The following is a 15,717-nucleotide window of genomic DNA, read 5'->3' on the forward strand; positions in this document are numbered from 1 at the left end:
AATTCCCTTCCTGTGAAAAGCTGGTGCAGAATAGTTTGGTTGTAGCAGAGGGAGAGGCCAGAGGTGTCCTGCACCTCCTAGAGCCAAAGAAGCTGAGTCTTGCAGCCCACACACTGTTAGCTTTGTAAGCTCTGAGAGTGCAGTGGATGCTTGGAAGCAATGAAAATAGATGGCCATGTGGCAAGTGCAAGAAATGATTAACTCTGCTGCATTTATTTTTACAGTGAAATTGCATTTTCACATCTCCACGAGGGATACTTTATCAGGATAAGAACCCAGCAAAGCATTTCTTTTTGTGGACATAGCAATTTTGGTGCAGATGTGATGAAATTAGCAGCTCTCTTGATGAAAACACAGCGAGTTGGTAAAGCTGCAGTTTTGCAACTATGACTGCATCCTCTCTAAGGACATTTGGTGATGTGGCTGTGGTGTTCTGGGGTTTTATTTCTTCACCTTCCAGATTGGCTGGAAAAGGTATGTTGGACAGTGATTGTCATAGCAAAATTAAGTTGTGGAGATTTTAGAACAAAACTTGGGATTAATCACTACCTAGGAGATAGAGCATTATTTGGTGGAAATTTGATTTCACTTTTTAGTGACTCAGAAAACTCGGCACTTAAGATTTGAATCATGTTTCTGAAGGTGTTCTAACAGGACTTTCAATGTTGTGGGCACATTGCATTCAAACATGTACCTGTAAAAACTTGTGAGTACCAAGTGCTTGGGCTTGTGAGTGGGACAATTGCTTGGCCCACACTACTTTTTGTGTTTGCATGCAAAATAATTTACATTAGCAGTAGAGCATTCTGTGTGCAAGCAGGTTATGTGATGCTGATCTGTGTTCAGGCAAAACAGGCTTGGGAAATGTAACTTTAGGAAGGTGCTTAGGTAGGGCTGAATATTTGCTGGAGGCCACCAAATTGTGCTTTGTAAAAACAGAAGGGGGAAAACAGTGGAGAGGGTGGAGGCTACCTGGCTTTTGTAGCTAGGATCCAGTCTATTCAGTCAGTGCAGTGCACTTTTGATGGTGGGGAATTATGCAGGGCTCTGTTTCAACTGGTTTCCAAAATGACTCAGTATAAGAACTGACAGTGAGGTCATGTGGATTTCTTTTAGAGGACCTGTTGTACTAATTAGGTTATGTTATGTGGCTTAGCATTAGTTAAGCATGCCCAGGGTTACTGGTAGGAGTTCAACCTTTAATTTCCTGCTGGAAGCAACTTCCCTTCAAGATGTACAGCAGTTGTCATTAAAGACTGTAACGCATTAATCCCCATAGCACTGTTTAAATTATGGAGGAAAGGGGATCAAAGAAGCTGCAGAAGGGAGAAGGGGAATTATTGTGTTGAGCAATTGCACGGCTTAACACTTGATGTCACAGGGAGAAGATAAGTTGTGTCAGTGTTAGTAAATATTTGAGTTGAGTCTGTTCATCTGCATGTAATATATGTATATATAAATAAGTGGCAGCTATGATTATGTATAATGGCTTATTATGTAATTGCTTGAACAGGGCAGCAAAGAAAGTAAGACTTCCAGACTATTTCTTTGGCTCATTACAAACACTCAGTTCCTCTCTCTCCACCTCCAGGCACTCCAAACTCTGCTCACACGTTATCTGAGTTCGCCCTGGCTTCCTGCTTTTCCCTGTCCCCATCCACCCTGTTTCCTCTTGTTCCTGCCCTGGTCTCCAGCTCCTGCAGGGAGCCCAGTGTTTTCCTTGGGTTGTTTTCTGCAGGCTGCTGCACCCTCCCTAATCTCTGTCTTAAATTTCTATAGCAGGTGTAAGTCAGAAAAGAACTTTTATTTTTTAACATCTTTGTCCAGTGTTAATTTCCAGATACTGTGCAAAGGATGGGCGGAGTTGTGCTACAAGGAAACTTGGTGTGAACCTTGCTGCGCCTGAAAAGATCTCCCAATCTCAGTAAAAAGGCTCCGACTCTGAATTTTATATCCTAGGAGGTCGGTGCCCACTAAGAAAACCTAAATCCCCCTATGCTGCTGGCTCTTTGAAGTCCAGGGGCAAAATTAAAGTCCTCAGATATGAGACTTTGTGCCTCTGTAGGGCTGGGCTGCAGCCCCATCTAAACCAACCAGACCTTTGTGCTGCCAGGCTGTGAGGCAGGGTGAGCAAATCATGCAGCACATGCAGTGGGGTGTCTGTTTTGGCTGGCTGTGAGAAGATGCCAGACTCCCTGACTGGTCACGACATCTGCTTGGCAAATGCATTTAAGCAGCAAGAAGAATGTGTTGCAGGTCTGTGGTATCCCAGTAGAGGGGTTTGATTCCTCAGGAGCAATTCAGACTCGTTTGACGTGATGGCTGTCTGCAGGCATGGGTTCAGAGGTGGCATTCATCATCCAGTGCACAAACAGCTTGTTCTCTATTAATTGGGAATGAGTACCACCATTATTAGAAAGCCTCTGGCTGGATACAATGCGTTGTATGCAGCACATTTAGAAGCATTCATGCCCTGCTCAGCACTGGTTCCCAGTAAGCAGCCAATCTGGAGGCCAGCACAACTCACGGCCTTTGAAGGAGCATCTGGTTTTGGCACAGTCTAAGTAAGCTTATCTTAAGCTGCCTGAATGCCACTGCAGCTAATTTGTCTCTCTCTGGGACTACTCAGTTTTAGCAATCTGCGCAAACACTATTTCACAGAATTGTAGAATCCTTAAGATTGGAAAGACTGCTAAGATCATCTAATCCAACTATTACCTAATCCCCACCATGCATGCTAACCATGTCCTTCAGTGCCACATCTGCATGTTTCTTGGACACCTCCAAAGCCGATGACTCCACCTTCCCTGGGCAGCCTGCTCCAATACCTCACCACTTCCTGAGAAGACTTTTTTTTCGTGTTCAACCCGAACCTCCCCTGTTACAACTTAAAGCCATCCTTCTCATCCTGTTGCTGTTACCTGGGGAAGAGGCTGACCCCCACCTTGCTATCACCTCCTTTCAGGTCACTGTAGAGAGTGATAAAGTCTTCTCTGAGCCTCCTCTTCTCTGGACTGAATGATCCCAGTTCCTTCAGCCATTCCTTGTAACAACTGTGTTCCAGAATGTTTGTTGCCTCCGCTCCAAAGGCTGTTGGTACTCACTGCTTTTTTTTTTCTTTTTCTTTTTTTTCCCCCTGGTCTAACAACTCTCAGTGGCACCTCCAGTAATGTTTCATTGCCATGCAAAAGGAGGAAAACACTTTGTCAGCAGCCTACTTCAGGCAGAGAAATTTATATCTGTGAGAAGCATATGTACAGAACAGCAATTACTCAGATCATCAATATTTATACAGCAGATAATAGTCATCATGGACAAGATGAATATTGTCACAACAGCAGTAGTTGCTGGGGGGGGGGAGGGTGGAAATATAATTGCTAGGTTTCTTTAAACAGGATAATTATTTAACTTTCAAGTGATTGGTGAAAATTGCTTAGAGCCTGAATCAGGTATTCAGTAGGAGCTCATCTCCTTCTAGAAAGTAATGGAAATGCCCCTCCTATTTACTCTTGTGTCACATAGGGAAAGCTGTCTGGGAAGTCGTCCTTTGCGTGCTGCTTTTGCTGAAGGCAACACTGGTGTCAGCAGCTGAACAAGTGATTTAAAAACAAAACAAAACAGAAGAAGAACAGAAAAACCCAGCAACTTGTTTTGAAAAAAGTTTTAGTTATGTTCACGTGCAGACGGACAGGGGTTTGTGGACGAGATGGCCACAGCTGCGCGCATTTAGCTTTTACAAGCCATAACACAGCATTGATTTTAAGGTGACCATCCGTAGGGCAGACTCTTTACCACCAGAGACTGCAGCAGCTGTACCGGGGTTCCTCTTTTCCTTCCATTCCCTCCTGTTGCCTTGCCCCTGGCTGGCTGGATGCTTATGTATGTCATCTGCTCCAGACAATTGCTGAGTTTTTTTCCTTCTGCTTTTGATATACCTCTGAATAGCTCAGTTTTCTTCTGTATACTTGCTAGCTCTTCTGACTATTTAAGGATTTGAGTCCTTGCGCTATCTTGACTTCTTTCAGCTGATCTGGAACAGTAGACAGTGGCCTGCAGTACTTGATGCTCAAGATGAAGCTGTGGTGGGTTGATTGTCACTTGTAACACTAATCACGCCAAAATTAACACCAAAGTAACTCGAGAACATTCTTGACAGACTAGATACACAAAAGACCATAAATACAGCAGCATCAAGCTTCCAGATCCTTAGCCTAGGGAATGCAGATAATGATGTTGCTGGTGCAGTGCCAGGAGAAAGGAGCTCCAGAAGTGGGATTTGAAAAGCCAGCATCTCAGATGGAGAGCAATGTAGGCTGGCTTCAACAAGGAAGAGTCAAAAGTAGCTCTTTTAAGTCTCCAGTCCTCCTTCTATTGCAGGGAAAAATGCTAAATTGCTCTTTTTAATTCTCTTCTGGAGTTCAATGCCTTCTTCTCAGATGCAAGCAGGGAAGGAGCCTAGTGGTTACTCTCTGTGTGAGGTGAGGTGCTCACCCAGAGGACAGTAGGGCTGTACCTCTGGTGGCACTTGGGTCATGGATTTTTTTCTAGGTAAAGCTGTTAGACTGCTTGGATTCTAGCTCTTCTCCAAATGAATTTTTAATAGAAAATAATTAAATTTTCATTGGAGCAGGGACAGGAACCCAGGTCTCTCTCATCCCTCATACTCACTTTTCCTTTCTGACCTGAATATTGAATTATGCACTTCAAAGTAGAATGGGTTCAGCAGGAGGCACTGGCAGAGCTCTGCTGAGCTGCTGAAATTGCTGGTACTTAAAACATTCATCTGGGAGAAGGGATAAGAATATTATTATTTTGTCAGTTTGATGCTTAGTGAATGAAAGTTTCCTTCTGCAGTGAGTAGAGAAGAACTCAGGTTCTTGTCTAGGTTTACTGAATCTTCCTCTGGCACTTGGCTTGGGGAAGTTCTCACCGTATTGCACAAAGATTAACTTGGAGAGAACAAATATTTGGTGCTAAATTTAGACCAGCTTAAATTCTCCTGGTGCAAGTAAAGCTGAGACTTGCACTGATGGCTGTATTAAGACCAGTTTCTGCCCAGCGCACTCTTGTTAGAAATGCTTCCTGAGTTACAGCTTGCAAACCCAGTACTGCAGCTAAGTATCTTTAAACATTTTCTTAAGTAGTGCTCCCTATTTCTATTTTTTAACTAATGGTGGTGTAATCTTTGCAGAGAACTTAAGCTTGCTGGCAGCAGATTTACTTTTTTTGTTACCTTCCTCACATCCTGCTGAGGCATCCACTGGATAGGAGGTCATTGATTTTAGGATATATGTAAAGGTGCTGATTCATAATTTTTTTTGTTGTTTTTTGTTTGTTTGTTTGTTTGTTGCCTAATGTTCTGCCTTGAGGAAGACTAAGTACTGGCTACCTCTTGGAGAGGTGATTGTGGTTTAGGAACCAGCCCCTTATGTGGGTGAGCCAGTTTTGTGGCAGACCCATACTAGACATGGATTGCTTCTTCACCTGCATTGAAGCTCGGCATCTTTCTTTTTATCTGAGTAAGAAGAAAAGCAACCATTGAAGAGAGCAGGTAGTCAGCAATGCTGATACTCTAGATTTTTTAACGATTTTGAAATAATGGGGTTTATTAAGCTAGTTTGTTTGTACGTAATTCTCTGAACCTTTCTGTCATTGCAGTAAGTTACATTGGGATCTGGAGATGATGAAAGGGGACCACTTCTCCCCACATTCAAGGAGATACTGTGTTTTGGCCTTACTATCTCCTTAAGCCCTGAGCCATTAATATTCTAGTTCCTTGATGAGATTGGTTGCTTGCAGGATGCAGAAGCCACGGGTCCCTCTAATTCTGTTTCACTTCAGGCTCAGGCACTGGGGCTATAGAATGCTGCAGATCGAGGTCTTTCTGTCATGCTGGTGCAACCTAATAAAGCCTTTAGCAGTTTTGATGAATGAGGATTTAAAGATTCAGTCCTGTGTAGTAGTGTTCTTTTAGATTAAAAATTGGAAGAACTGTATGACAAAGGATGGAGTCAGAATATGTTGCTGTGTCAGAATGTGTAGCCTTAAGAACGTTCCTTTAACAGAAAAAAAAAAAAAAAAAGCCTTCTGAGCAGCAATAGGGTGAAACTGTTTGCCTCTTCAGTTAGTTTGACAGCTAGTTTGAAGATTCACCCTACATTGCCTTCCGGAAATCTTTACAGCATCCAAGTTTTGTCAGAAAGTTCATTGTTTCAGTTTATGGATGGAAGACAGATCACCCGTAACTGAAAAAAATCAGATGGAACATTCTGGGTTTAGGAATGTTAGCACCATTTCCCATGGGAACTAATTGGCATGCTTTGTTTTCCCATTCCTTCCCTCTGGGCTTGGCTTTGTGGCTGACTTGCATCTCTTCTTTTCACACTGAGTTGCCCATTGTTGGAGATGGTTGTTGGAGATAATATCTTGCTCGGAAATCCAATCTGTTTTGGTGATTGGAATCACCAAGTCATCCCATATGTAAAGACCCTGTGTTAGTATGGACAGTGTTTCACAGATCTGAAAACAAATTGCCGAATTTCCATTATTCAGTAGAAAGGCAATTCTTTCTTTAGTACAGGTAATATAGTTATTCATTTCCTTCAATAAGGCATTCATTTGAAAATCCGTGTTTTCCTTAAAACTCACTTTTGACTAATTTTAAATCAGAACTTTGGCTTAATTTTCAAGAGTAAAATACCATTTTTTTAGGCACTTACAATAACAAACGTGACAGCAGAATAATGGAATTTCTTTTAAGGTCTAAGTAGAGTGAGCAGGAGATGGTGGTTTGATTTGCCTGAAGACTCCTTTTGCTAGTCTAGCAGAAACATTTCTACATATTGAACAGAATGAGATTGGCAAAGGGAATGTGCTCAAACTACATATTAAACTTCAGATTTTTCTTTTAACAAGGTAGATTACCTTGCCAAAATAGAAATCAACAGAAATACTGTGGTTGCTGTAATTGTGGCCTACTGGTATATATTCAGTCTATTAGAGTAGGCAATGTATGAAATTTAAACATGTCTAGAAGATAAAAGCTGGTCCATAATAGCCACTTGGTAAGAAATTACTCAAGTAGTATTGCTCCCAAATTTGCTTTTAGTAAGTAGTCAGTTATTTTTACAAGGCCACTTACTGCCGTTACAGTTGGCTAATCAGCAACTCCCCTTCAAAAAAATGACCCTTTTAAAAGTCTTGAGGTGTACAGCAACTTGATCTCCTCATTCTCTCAGTTTCAGTATCTTCTGTCTTTCAGAAACCTCTTAAAACGTCTTGGAACCTGCCACTCTCTCTGTGCTACTACCATTGAAAAAACCCCAAAACCACACAAGTAGTAGAAGTTGAATGGGAGTGTCAGTTGATCAAGAAGTCTAGGACGCATCAGGATAATTTTGAGGTCGTTATAAAAATCTAGTGGTTGCCTTTTCTGAAAGCTTTTGCTGAGTTGTTTGAGATTTAGCCTCCCTCTTCTTTCTCTAGAGGTTGGGAAGGGTGAAGCATTCTTCTCAAACAGAGCCTGTCACATACATCGTGTTTGCTGCAAGCGGAGCTGCTTGTGGGATCACCTGTTCTCCACTGGGAGGATGTGTGGTAAAAGCCTAGCCCAGATCTCCTCTTGAGAACAATTACTGTGAAAGAGGCTTAGCCCAGTGCTGTACAGTTGCTTCGTGTGTGGGGATGACTGTCACAAAGAAAGGCTGCCAGGACTGGACTCAGACTTGAAAGAATCATAGAAATGAGGCTTTAAGTAGACTGTTTATCTTCCTGCTGAATCTGTGTGATTATTTAAGTTGTATGAAAATAATAATAAATGTATATATGTAAAATACAAAACCAAATCATACTGGTGTTCCTGAATATGCTTGTAAATGGGCAAAATAATCCAGTGAAAAACATTTTATATAAGGAAATGTTAAGAGGAAATAATGCCCATCTTCAGAAATAGTTTTAGGGAAATATCCTCACACCATCTTCCACTTCGGAGTCTTGGTTCAGAGTCTGCATCTTCTCTTCTTTGATGCAGCCACATCCTTGGCCCAAGAAAGAGTGGGTAGGGGGCTGTAGGGGGCTGCTAACAGTCTTACGCTGGTAAGAAGTTATGTAAAGGAACGGTACCATTTTGTGACATTACTTTCATCTTTATGTCCAGTTGTTTGGAGCCTGCATGACCCAAACATGGGTGGTGAACAGCAATGGAAGCATGACCACACGACTACAGGAATATTACTGTTGTAGTCCTTGAAGAATCCCATTGTAACTCCGGTAGATGTGTTGCTACTTTTTCGTCAAAGCCTATGTGTCGATAATCATGGGTTTCTTTCAGAACCTCACATCTCTTAAAATACAGCCATTATTATCATAGAGAAAAGTTTGAAAACATGACTCCTTCCCTTTAAGAAAGCAAACAAAACCTCACTCTGTGTTTTCAGGAGCCTGACTCATCTTTCCCAATGCTTGGGTTACTTTCCTCCACTGCACTCTTTTCTACTGGCTGAAACTCACTCTGGCCCATTGGATAAGTTCTTATCTTTTTATGTTAATGAGTGGCTATGAAACAGGAACAAAAAAATTAAAGATCATGCACTGGCAATTTAATGAAGTGATAAGAATCTACAACTTTGTCCTTTAATAAGATTATAAAACTGTTGCTTTTTTTAAATGAAGGGAAATACAGAGGTGGCTGTAACCTATACATGCACAATTATAAATCATAATATCATGCTGAGTTGGAATTTTAAAGGTCTTGGTTTCTGGCACTTAGCGCTCACTTCTTTTGTGTGATTTTAAAAAATATACAGTGGCATTTTTCTATCAAGAAAGGACCGTGCATTTTGATGACCTTTACTGCATTCTTTAGAGGCCTTATGCAATCAGACATAAAGGAATGAAAAAATGTTTTTTTTTTTCTTAAAGGTCTTCAGCTTAATTCCATTACAGCTGCACTACTCCCAGCTAAGCAGCTGTGTTTTGCACTTGCACCGCTCTCATTCTAAGGAGTCCGAAAGTCTACTTGCAAAATCTGAGCTTGTTTGTGAAAAGAATATAGGTGGATAGAATGATATTCTTTAAAGCAAGAAGCTTTTGTTCTGATATTTCTTCCCTCTTTAGTCCCTCAGCTCCATTAAATATATGATATTTTCTTCTTAATTTAAATTCAGAGCTTTCAAAAAGATTGGCTGTTTTTATCTCTATTGACTGCAGTCAGCACCAGGGAATTCTGTGTGCCTTGCTGAACCCGCTTGCCACCATTTGCCTATGTTCTGCTGCTTGGGAACATGAAAGCTCCCAAGAGTCCACGTTAATTGCAGTCTCCTCTGTCAAGAGAGGTTGCTCATTAGAGAATGCAGTTTGTTGTACCGAAAAGAGAGCATAGAGAAGCCTGGGCACCCCTGAGTTCTGCTTCCACATCAGGTGGGTGGAATGTCAAGTGGAACATCCATCTGCTTGGGGAGAGCCATGGAAACGGAGATCAAGTAAGTTCTTACAGCAACAACTGCAACGCTTGCTAACTTGGAAGTACTTCTGATGTCTCATGATAATCACCAGACAGTTACACGCTTCATTGCTGCTCCGTGTTTAAAATTGGTATGGGTTACAGCTCTGCTTCATGGCTGACTTTTCTACAGATTAATATTTTATGAAGCAAATCCACACTGGGATAGCTGCTAGGAAGGCAGAGTAAGCAAGAACAGTTGCCCTATTCCTCTTCCTTTGTCATCAGCCCATTCTAGTGTGGCAAAAGATACTTGCAGACTGTGTGGTGTGTGTGTGATACGTGGACCTTGAGCTGAATCCTGCTTCTTTAGCTGGATAATATTGGTGACCAGCAAGAAAAATGGTATGTGTTACTGCTTGCTGGAAATGAGTTAATTCTAGGTATGTATGAATTTCCAGAAACACAGTGAATATCACGTGGCATTGATTGGGGATGCTCTTCAAGGAGGACACATTGTTTTGCCTGGTTTTGTTTGGTTTATGCGTTGCTCGTACCCACAGAGATGACCTTAAAGTTTTCAAGTTTTGTGTCTGTGTATGTCTGGGGTCAGACTGTGGGGGAGGGTGCTAGAGATCCACTGACAAATACAGGAGAGGAAAAGTAATTACTTTCTGACAGACTTTTCTCCTACTTCTGCATAAATAGAAGGATCCCATGGTACAGATTTGCCTATAAAGAAAGTATAAGTGGTAAAAATGTCTGCTTTTTTTGCATGAGGGATGAATATCTTCAGTATTTGTATAGTTTTTAGAAATTCATGAGGACTTCCGATAAAAACACAGGCTTTTTTCCCACCCAGTTGTATGACCTTTAATGTTTTGACTCTAAACTTTTTCAGGGGAGGATGGTGTAGAAATGGTATATTTGTCAACTGAGTCATTTCATTAGGTCTCTAAAAATGAACTGCTACGCTTGATACCTAGAGCTGGACAAAACAACTGGCTTTAAAATTTCACTTTCTAAAAGAAAAGCACGATCTTCCCAGGTTAAAAGGTACCACGTCCTCCTGTCCTCCCCTAGTTCTGTGGTGTTTTAAAGGGCCTTGTTTTTAAGACAGACTGACTGGGAGCTTTTCAACCAGGAGCAAAACAAACTAATTGCTCTTACAGTTAGATGAGATCCTCAAAGACCGAGCGAGCCACAGCTCTTTGAGTTGGATTTATTTCTTCTGGCTGATGAGGGATACTAGACAGAGGCTTTCCTGCCAGTCAGCATTTAATTGGAAGAAGTGTCAGTTTGACTGAATTTGCTGCAGGAGGAGTGTGAGCGATGGGGTGAGGCAGAGGGCTCTGAGGAGGGTGGGAATCGACGCTGTGCCTCCAGGAGCCATCTGTGGAGATGCTTCATAGCTGTGCAGGCAAGGCTGTGGATGTTTTTGTATGTGTAGGGGAAGCTAAAAATAAACAGGAGGGAGAATGGTTTCTTAATCATTAGGGTGTGTTGTTTGTTGTTGCTGTTTTAAAGCAGCAAAAGGCAGCATTATTTCAGCTTGTTTGAAGGAGTTCAGGAGAACAGTAGGACACAGAAGAAGGCTGCCAGTTCTCCATGCACAGCATGGGTAAGTGTCTCAGCCTGCCCAAAGGGAGCTCTCCCCTTTATGGGGCAAGCCATGAGCCCACCACTTTGGATGTGCTGTGCCCTATGCTTTCAGACATGATTCCTCTTATCCAGCACAGTCATGGTGTTCAAAGATGGGGCTGGAAGCATTTGTTTCTGCTCTTTGGGAGTGAGAAAGGGAGATGGTTTTTAATCCAAACCGAACTAGAAGCCGCTGGCACAGCTGATTTGAACGGGCTTGCTTGGTCCTGCAAGCCTTGCTGCTCCGTGCTGAGTATTCTGGAGTGCCACCTGCTGGCTCTTGCTCTCTTAGCTCTGTTTTCTAGAAGCAGCTGCTCTAGGAGATGAGAGCTCACGTCAGAGCTCGTGGGTGTTAGTAGTAATAACAGTATTAACTATTTGTATTGATGCCTACATTGTTTTTTTTAAGTTGTCATGCTGCATATTGGCAAGGAGCTCACCCTGTCAGGTGTTCTGCAAACTCAGTGCAAAAGAATCCAGCACAAGTTGCACTGCTTAAATTCCAGAATACTATATGAAGGAGTGGTTTAAAGTTCAGAAAATGATTTTCCCAGTAGATGCTGTTTTTTGACAAGATATGAGACATAAAAAAGAGCACATGTTTGATTTTTAAAGGAGTAATCATTAGAATGAAGGCACTTGACAAATGAAGTTACTTAAGCAAAAGTTAGGACAATGCTGACTCAACTGTAAAAAGTAACAGTGGTGTCAGTGAACTAAATAGATCTGAAATTCTTTTGGCTAGAAAGCAAGGGATGTTGTGGTTTGTGGCACGATACAAACCTGGGTTCAGAGCTGAAGTATTTTTCATCCTAAATGTGACTTGATTCCATAATTGAGAAGAAACATGTCTCGCATCTGCTTTGTCACATTGAGTTTCAGTCTTACACCTCAACTGATGTAAGTCGCATGGTTCCTGTGGCATTGCTTTGGCTGTAGGCATTGACATTTCCAGTGTTTCATACACCACTGTACGGCACGCAGGTATTGCTTTAACAAAATAGAATTAAGATCTTAACTGAATGGAATTTACTTTAATTCTGCACAGATACATGTCTTCTTACACCACATCTCCAATGCTGCACTTTACAGAGTGAGAAAACAGGCTTCTGGCCTTTCCTCCTTTCTTCCACCAGTCCAAGTGGCACCTTTTTGGCTAGAAGTGCTGTTCTGTGTGATGCTGCGTGTAATATGTATTGGATGTATGTGGTGAAGCTTCTCTGATATGTGTTCATTAGCTGTTAATAACTTTTTAGGATGTGCTTTTGAGACTCCTGGGATGAGCGTGACTCTGAACTACCTGCCTTTCCAAATCAAGATCCTCTAGCTCTTCTGTAAGAAACACCTCTAAAACCAGTAATCCCATCAAACAGAGAAGTCTTCAGGCTTTGATCACATCAGGGAATGATGAAAATGCCCCATGTTGTGGTTTTTATTTTTGAGCCAGAATGAAGGATTCTTTGCAAATGTGCAGTTATGAAACTACTGCTTAACAGTTGGGTGTGTTTATCTCATTCGCATTCCCTAGGCTGGGAAGGAAAAAGAAGACATGGTGTATTGTCTGACTTACATATTTGCATTCAGCAGTAGGGTGGTGTGAGTAAATGGTACTTCTGTCTCATTCAGTGGCTGACAACAGCAAGAAAAAGTTATTCCAGAGTCAGTGCAAAAAGTTTTGTTTGCCCTTTGCTTTACCTAGGTAAAAATTTTTTTCCTATGAAGGAAAACAGTCAAATGAAATGAAAGCTGAAATGAGTTGACATGTTAATGAAAATTACTGTTTTTGCCCAGGGAGAAAGTATTTGCTTAATTTGATCTGAAACCACCGATGAATTTGTTCAATTTGAAACTGCATTTCTTTAGTTAGCTGTAACTCAGATTCTGAGTCCCAGGGAATCACGAGACTGGTTTGCAAGATAGAGACTGAAGTTCTGAGTGTTCTAGCTAATCAGAGTCTGGGGCTTCTGAAGTTGATGTTTTCAAGCTTTTTGCTGAATACCGAGCTGATTGTTGATAATCATGAGCCTAAGGGACTCGGCGTTGCTCTGTACAATCAGGATTGTGATGAAGTCTTGAGCATTAGCAATATTGTGCTCGTTATCTTCTCAAAGCTTGTGTTCTGCTTGTTCTCAAAGATAATTCTGCAGAATTAGGCCCTAAATTAAGCAGCAAAACAGTTTGCTTCATTTTGATTTTTTGCTCTAATGTAGCATAACACCGTCCTTCCTCAGCATCTGCACTCCTTCATGCAGTAAATGCTGTATACTGTTAGATAAGTGCTGCCAAGTGGAGTGTTTTTCACACCAGAGTGTCTCTAAAGCAGCCAGACTTTGACTGGCAGAAGTATGATGGGTGATGTCTAGCCTGAACTTCAAAACTCTCTGTAAAGAACGAAATACAACCTGACAGAGCTTGGCAGGTCTGATAAACTCCTTGCAGCTACAGAAGGTGAATGGCTCTTGGGATTGAATACCTACCATCTCTGTGAAGGAAAGCAAACAGATTTTGAGTAGCACGAGCAAGAAGAGTTTATTTTCCCATGCCTGAGCGTTTGAGTGGCTGATGGCCAGTCTCCATTGTGGCATAACTGTCAGAGCAGAGAGCCTGGCAGCTCTGCAGCTTTGTGCTCAGTCTCTGGGGAGCTCAGCCCACCTCAGAGGGTTGTGTGACAGGCCCAGTTGCTACCTGAGTTATGGTGGTTGGCTTCTAGGGTACCTTACTGCTTAGCTGCAAGGTGACTCATCTTGCAAACTGTGCTGGTTCACATGAGGCAAAGCGAGACTACATACAGATTCTCTCACCTTATTCTAGGCTTCATCCTAGAAGACCATCCATGAAAATCTTTCTCCCACAGCCATGCCCATGTCTATTGGCATGAAGGGGAGAGCCAGGAACCTTTCCTGGCATCAGTGTTTCCTCCCTGCTACTCAGAAATATTCCCTGGTGGGGCCAGGGCTTTGAATCTTTACATGCAACCAGTCAGGTTAGTTGCAGCTGTTGTGGGAAGATTGGGTTGTGTTTTCCCGGGTTGCCCATTTTCAGGGTGGTAAAGAAGGAGTGAAGGCTTCTGCCACTTAGAGATTTAGTGGTCTGCCTGTGGCTGCTGACGCCAGTTCTCTGTATTACTTATACTGATGGATAGCGTGGTAAATATGTAAATGTACGACTGACCTCAAGAGCGTTTGTCATCCCATTAACTTCAGTGGCTAATGTCAGATCATTCACTTCATTACTTGGCTGCTCCAGACCTCGTGGAGTGTTTGTAGTTATAGGAAGAAGAACATGCAGCTTGGAAAACTATTGGAAAAAGTTATTCATTCTCTTTAGTATGCCAGATCTTTTAGGGAGGACTTTACAAGAGTAAATATATGCCTGATATATATATATATACATATTCCTGATATATACCAGGAAAACAGATCACCTAGAAATAGGAAACCATGAATATGTAGGCTGCTTGGGCTTGGCCTACCTCTGCTTGTGATCCGTATTTGCAGTGAGTGTTGGACTGTTCCCAAAACTCAGACAGTGAATGTGGTATTAGTATTATTAGCTGCCAGGAGTGCTATGGGGTGAATGATTAGTTTCTAATAAAAGAGAAGTCTTTGGATTGGTTCCAGTTCCTTCTGGTGTAGTCTGCAAACTAGAATGACCAGTGCTGTGACCTGGGACAGTTGTAACACTTATCAGAGGCTGCGAATGCATGGAGATCACAATTTGTCTGCATTAGGAAATGGCGTTTTGTGGCTGACCTTGAGAAGCCGTGCTTGCTGGCTATCGGCTGCTCTCTTGTGAAGATAAGCTCTTGGAAGTCATTCTTCTGTGTTATGACATCTGCTGCACCTTTTCTCTTGGTAAAGGGGGGACTTTACTCCCTTGCTCAATACATTTCAGGAGAAAGGTAAAAAGGCATAAAGCTCCCCTCTCAGTGCTGTCTCCCTCAAACCCTTCTCTGTTTCTTTGGGGTCTGTGGGACAGAAGAGAACTTCCTTTTTATTACGAGGCTTCTAATGCGATGTTTTCCAATTGCTTAATCCCATCCTTTTCAATGTAAAAGGGTGTATTGTTTTGATTCCCTTAGATGTCTTGCTTTTTTTCTGTTATTTGCCGAAGCAAAGGGAGAAACCTCCCCTACCCACACCCTCACAAAACACAGTCCAGCCCTGCCCTCGGGAGCAGCACCATGGCTGGGGCTGCTGAGCAGTGCGGGTCTCAGCATCGCTTCCTCAGGAAGTCACACTTTGTGGGTCCTGTGTATGAGACAGAAACACAGAGCAGAGTTGCTTGAGGTAAGCGTGAAATGGGGTTTCTAGATTTCATATTATATAAACAGCATATGAAATGCTAATATTGATTCTTTTCTGTCTTCCTCTGTTTGGGCCAATATGCGGGCAGATTTTGACCTGATTTTATCAAAAATTACTTGGAGAGCTGCACCATTCACTTCTGTAATAGTTGACTGCCTTAATACACTACCTCAAGCTGATTTCCAGTCAGGCGCCCACTGACCTGTATCAGTGAGAAGCATTTGAGTTTTATTTAAAATTACTTTTTTTTTTTTTTTTTGGATGGTGGTATTTTGTAAGGCTAATAGCAGATTCTCAGGGGAGGGAGGGATGGAAGAATGTTTTAATTAA

The 15,717-nt window shown here is 42.0% G+C and overlaps 1 protein-coding gene across 6 annotated transcripts in view; it reads left to right on the plus strand.

Annotated features, from left to right (window-relative positions):
* Positions 1-15,717, plus strand: part of RNF152 (ring finger protein 152) — a 37,113-nt gene that overhangs the window by 12,715 nt on the left and 8,681 nt on the right. Inside the window, exon 1 of one of the 6 annotated variants that reach the window (XM_090137046.1) lies at positions 9,518-9,591. The exons of 3 other annotated variants lie outside the window; for them this stretch is intronic. In XM_090137046.1, coding sequence (XP_089993172.1) covers positions 9,532-9,591 — 60 coding nt within the window. In that variant the 5' untranslated portion in view covers positions 9,518-9,531. Of the gene's footprint in view, positions 1-9,517; positions 9,592-10,590; positions 11,061-14,542; positions 15,370-15,717 lie in introns of those variants that run through there. 2 more of the 6 variants (XM_090137051.1, XM_090137047.1) reach the window with 2 other exon arrangements.

Source organism: Phasianus colchicus, chromosome 3 (genome assembly GCF_987193195.1).
Source record: "Phasianus colchicus chromosome 3, bPhaCol1.hap1.1, whole genome shotgun sequence".
Lineage (NCBI taxonomy): Eukaryota > Metazoa > Chordata > Aves > Galliformes > Phasianidae > Phasianus > Phasianus colchicus.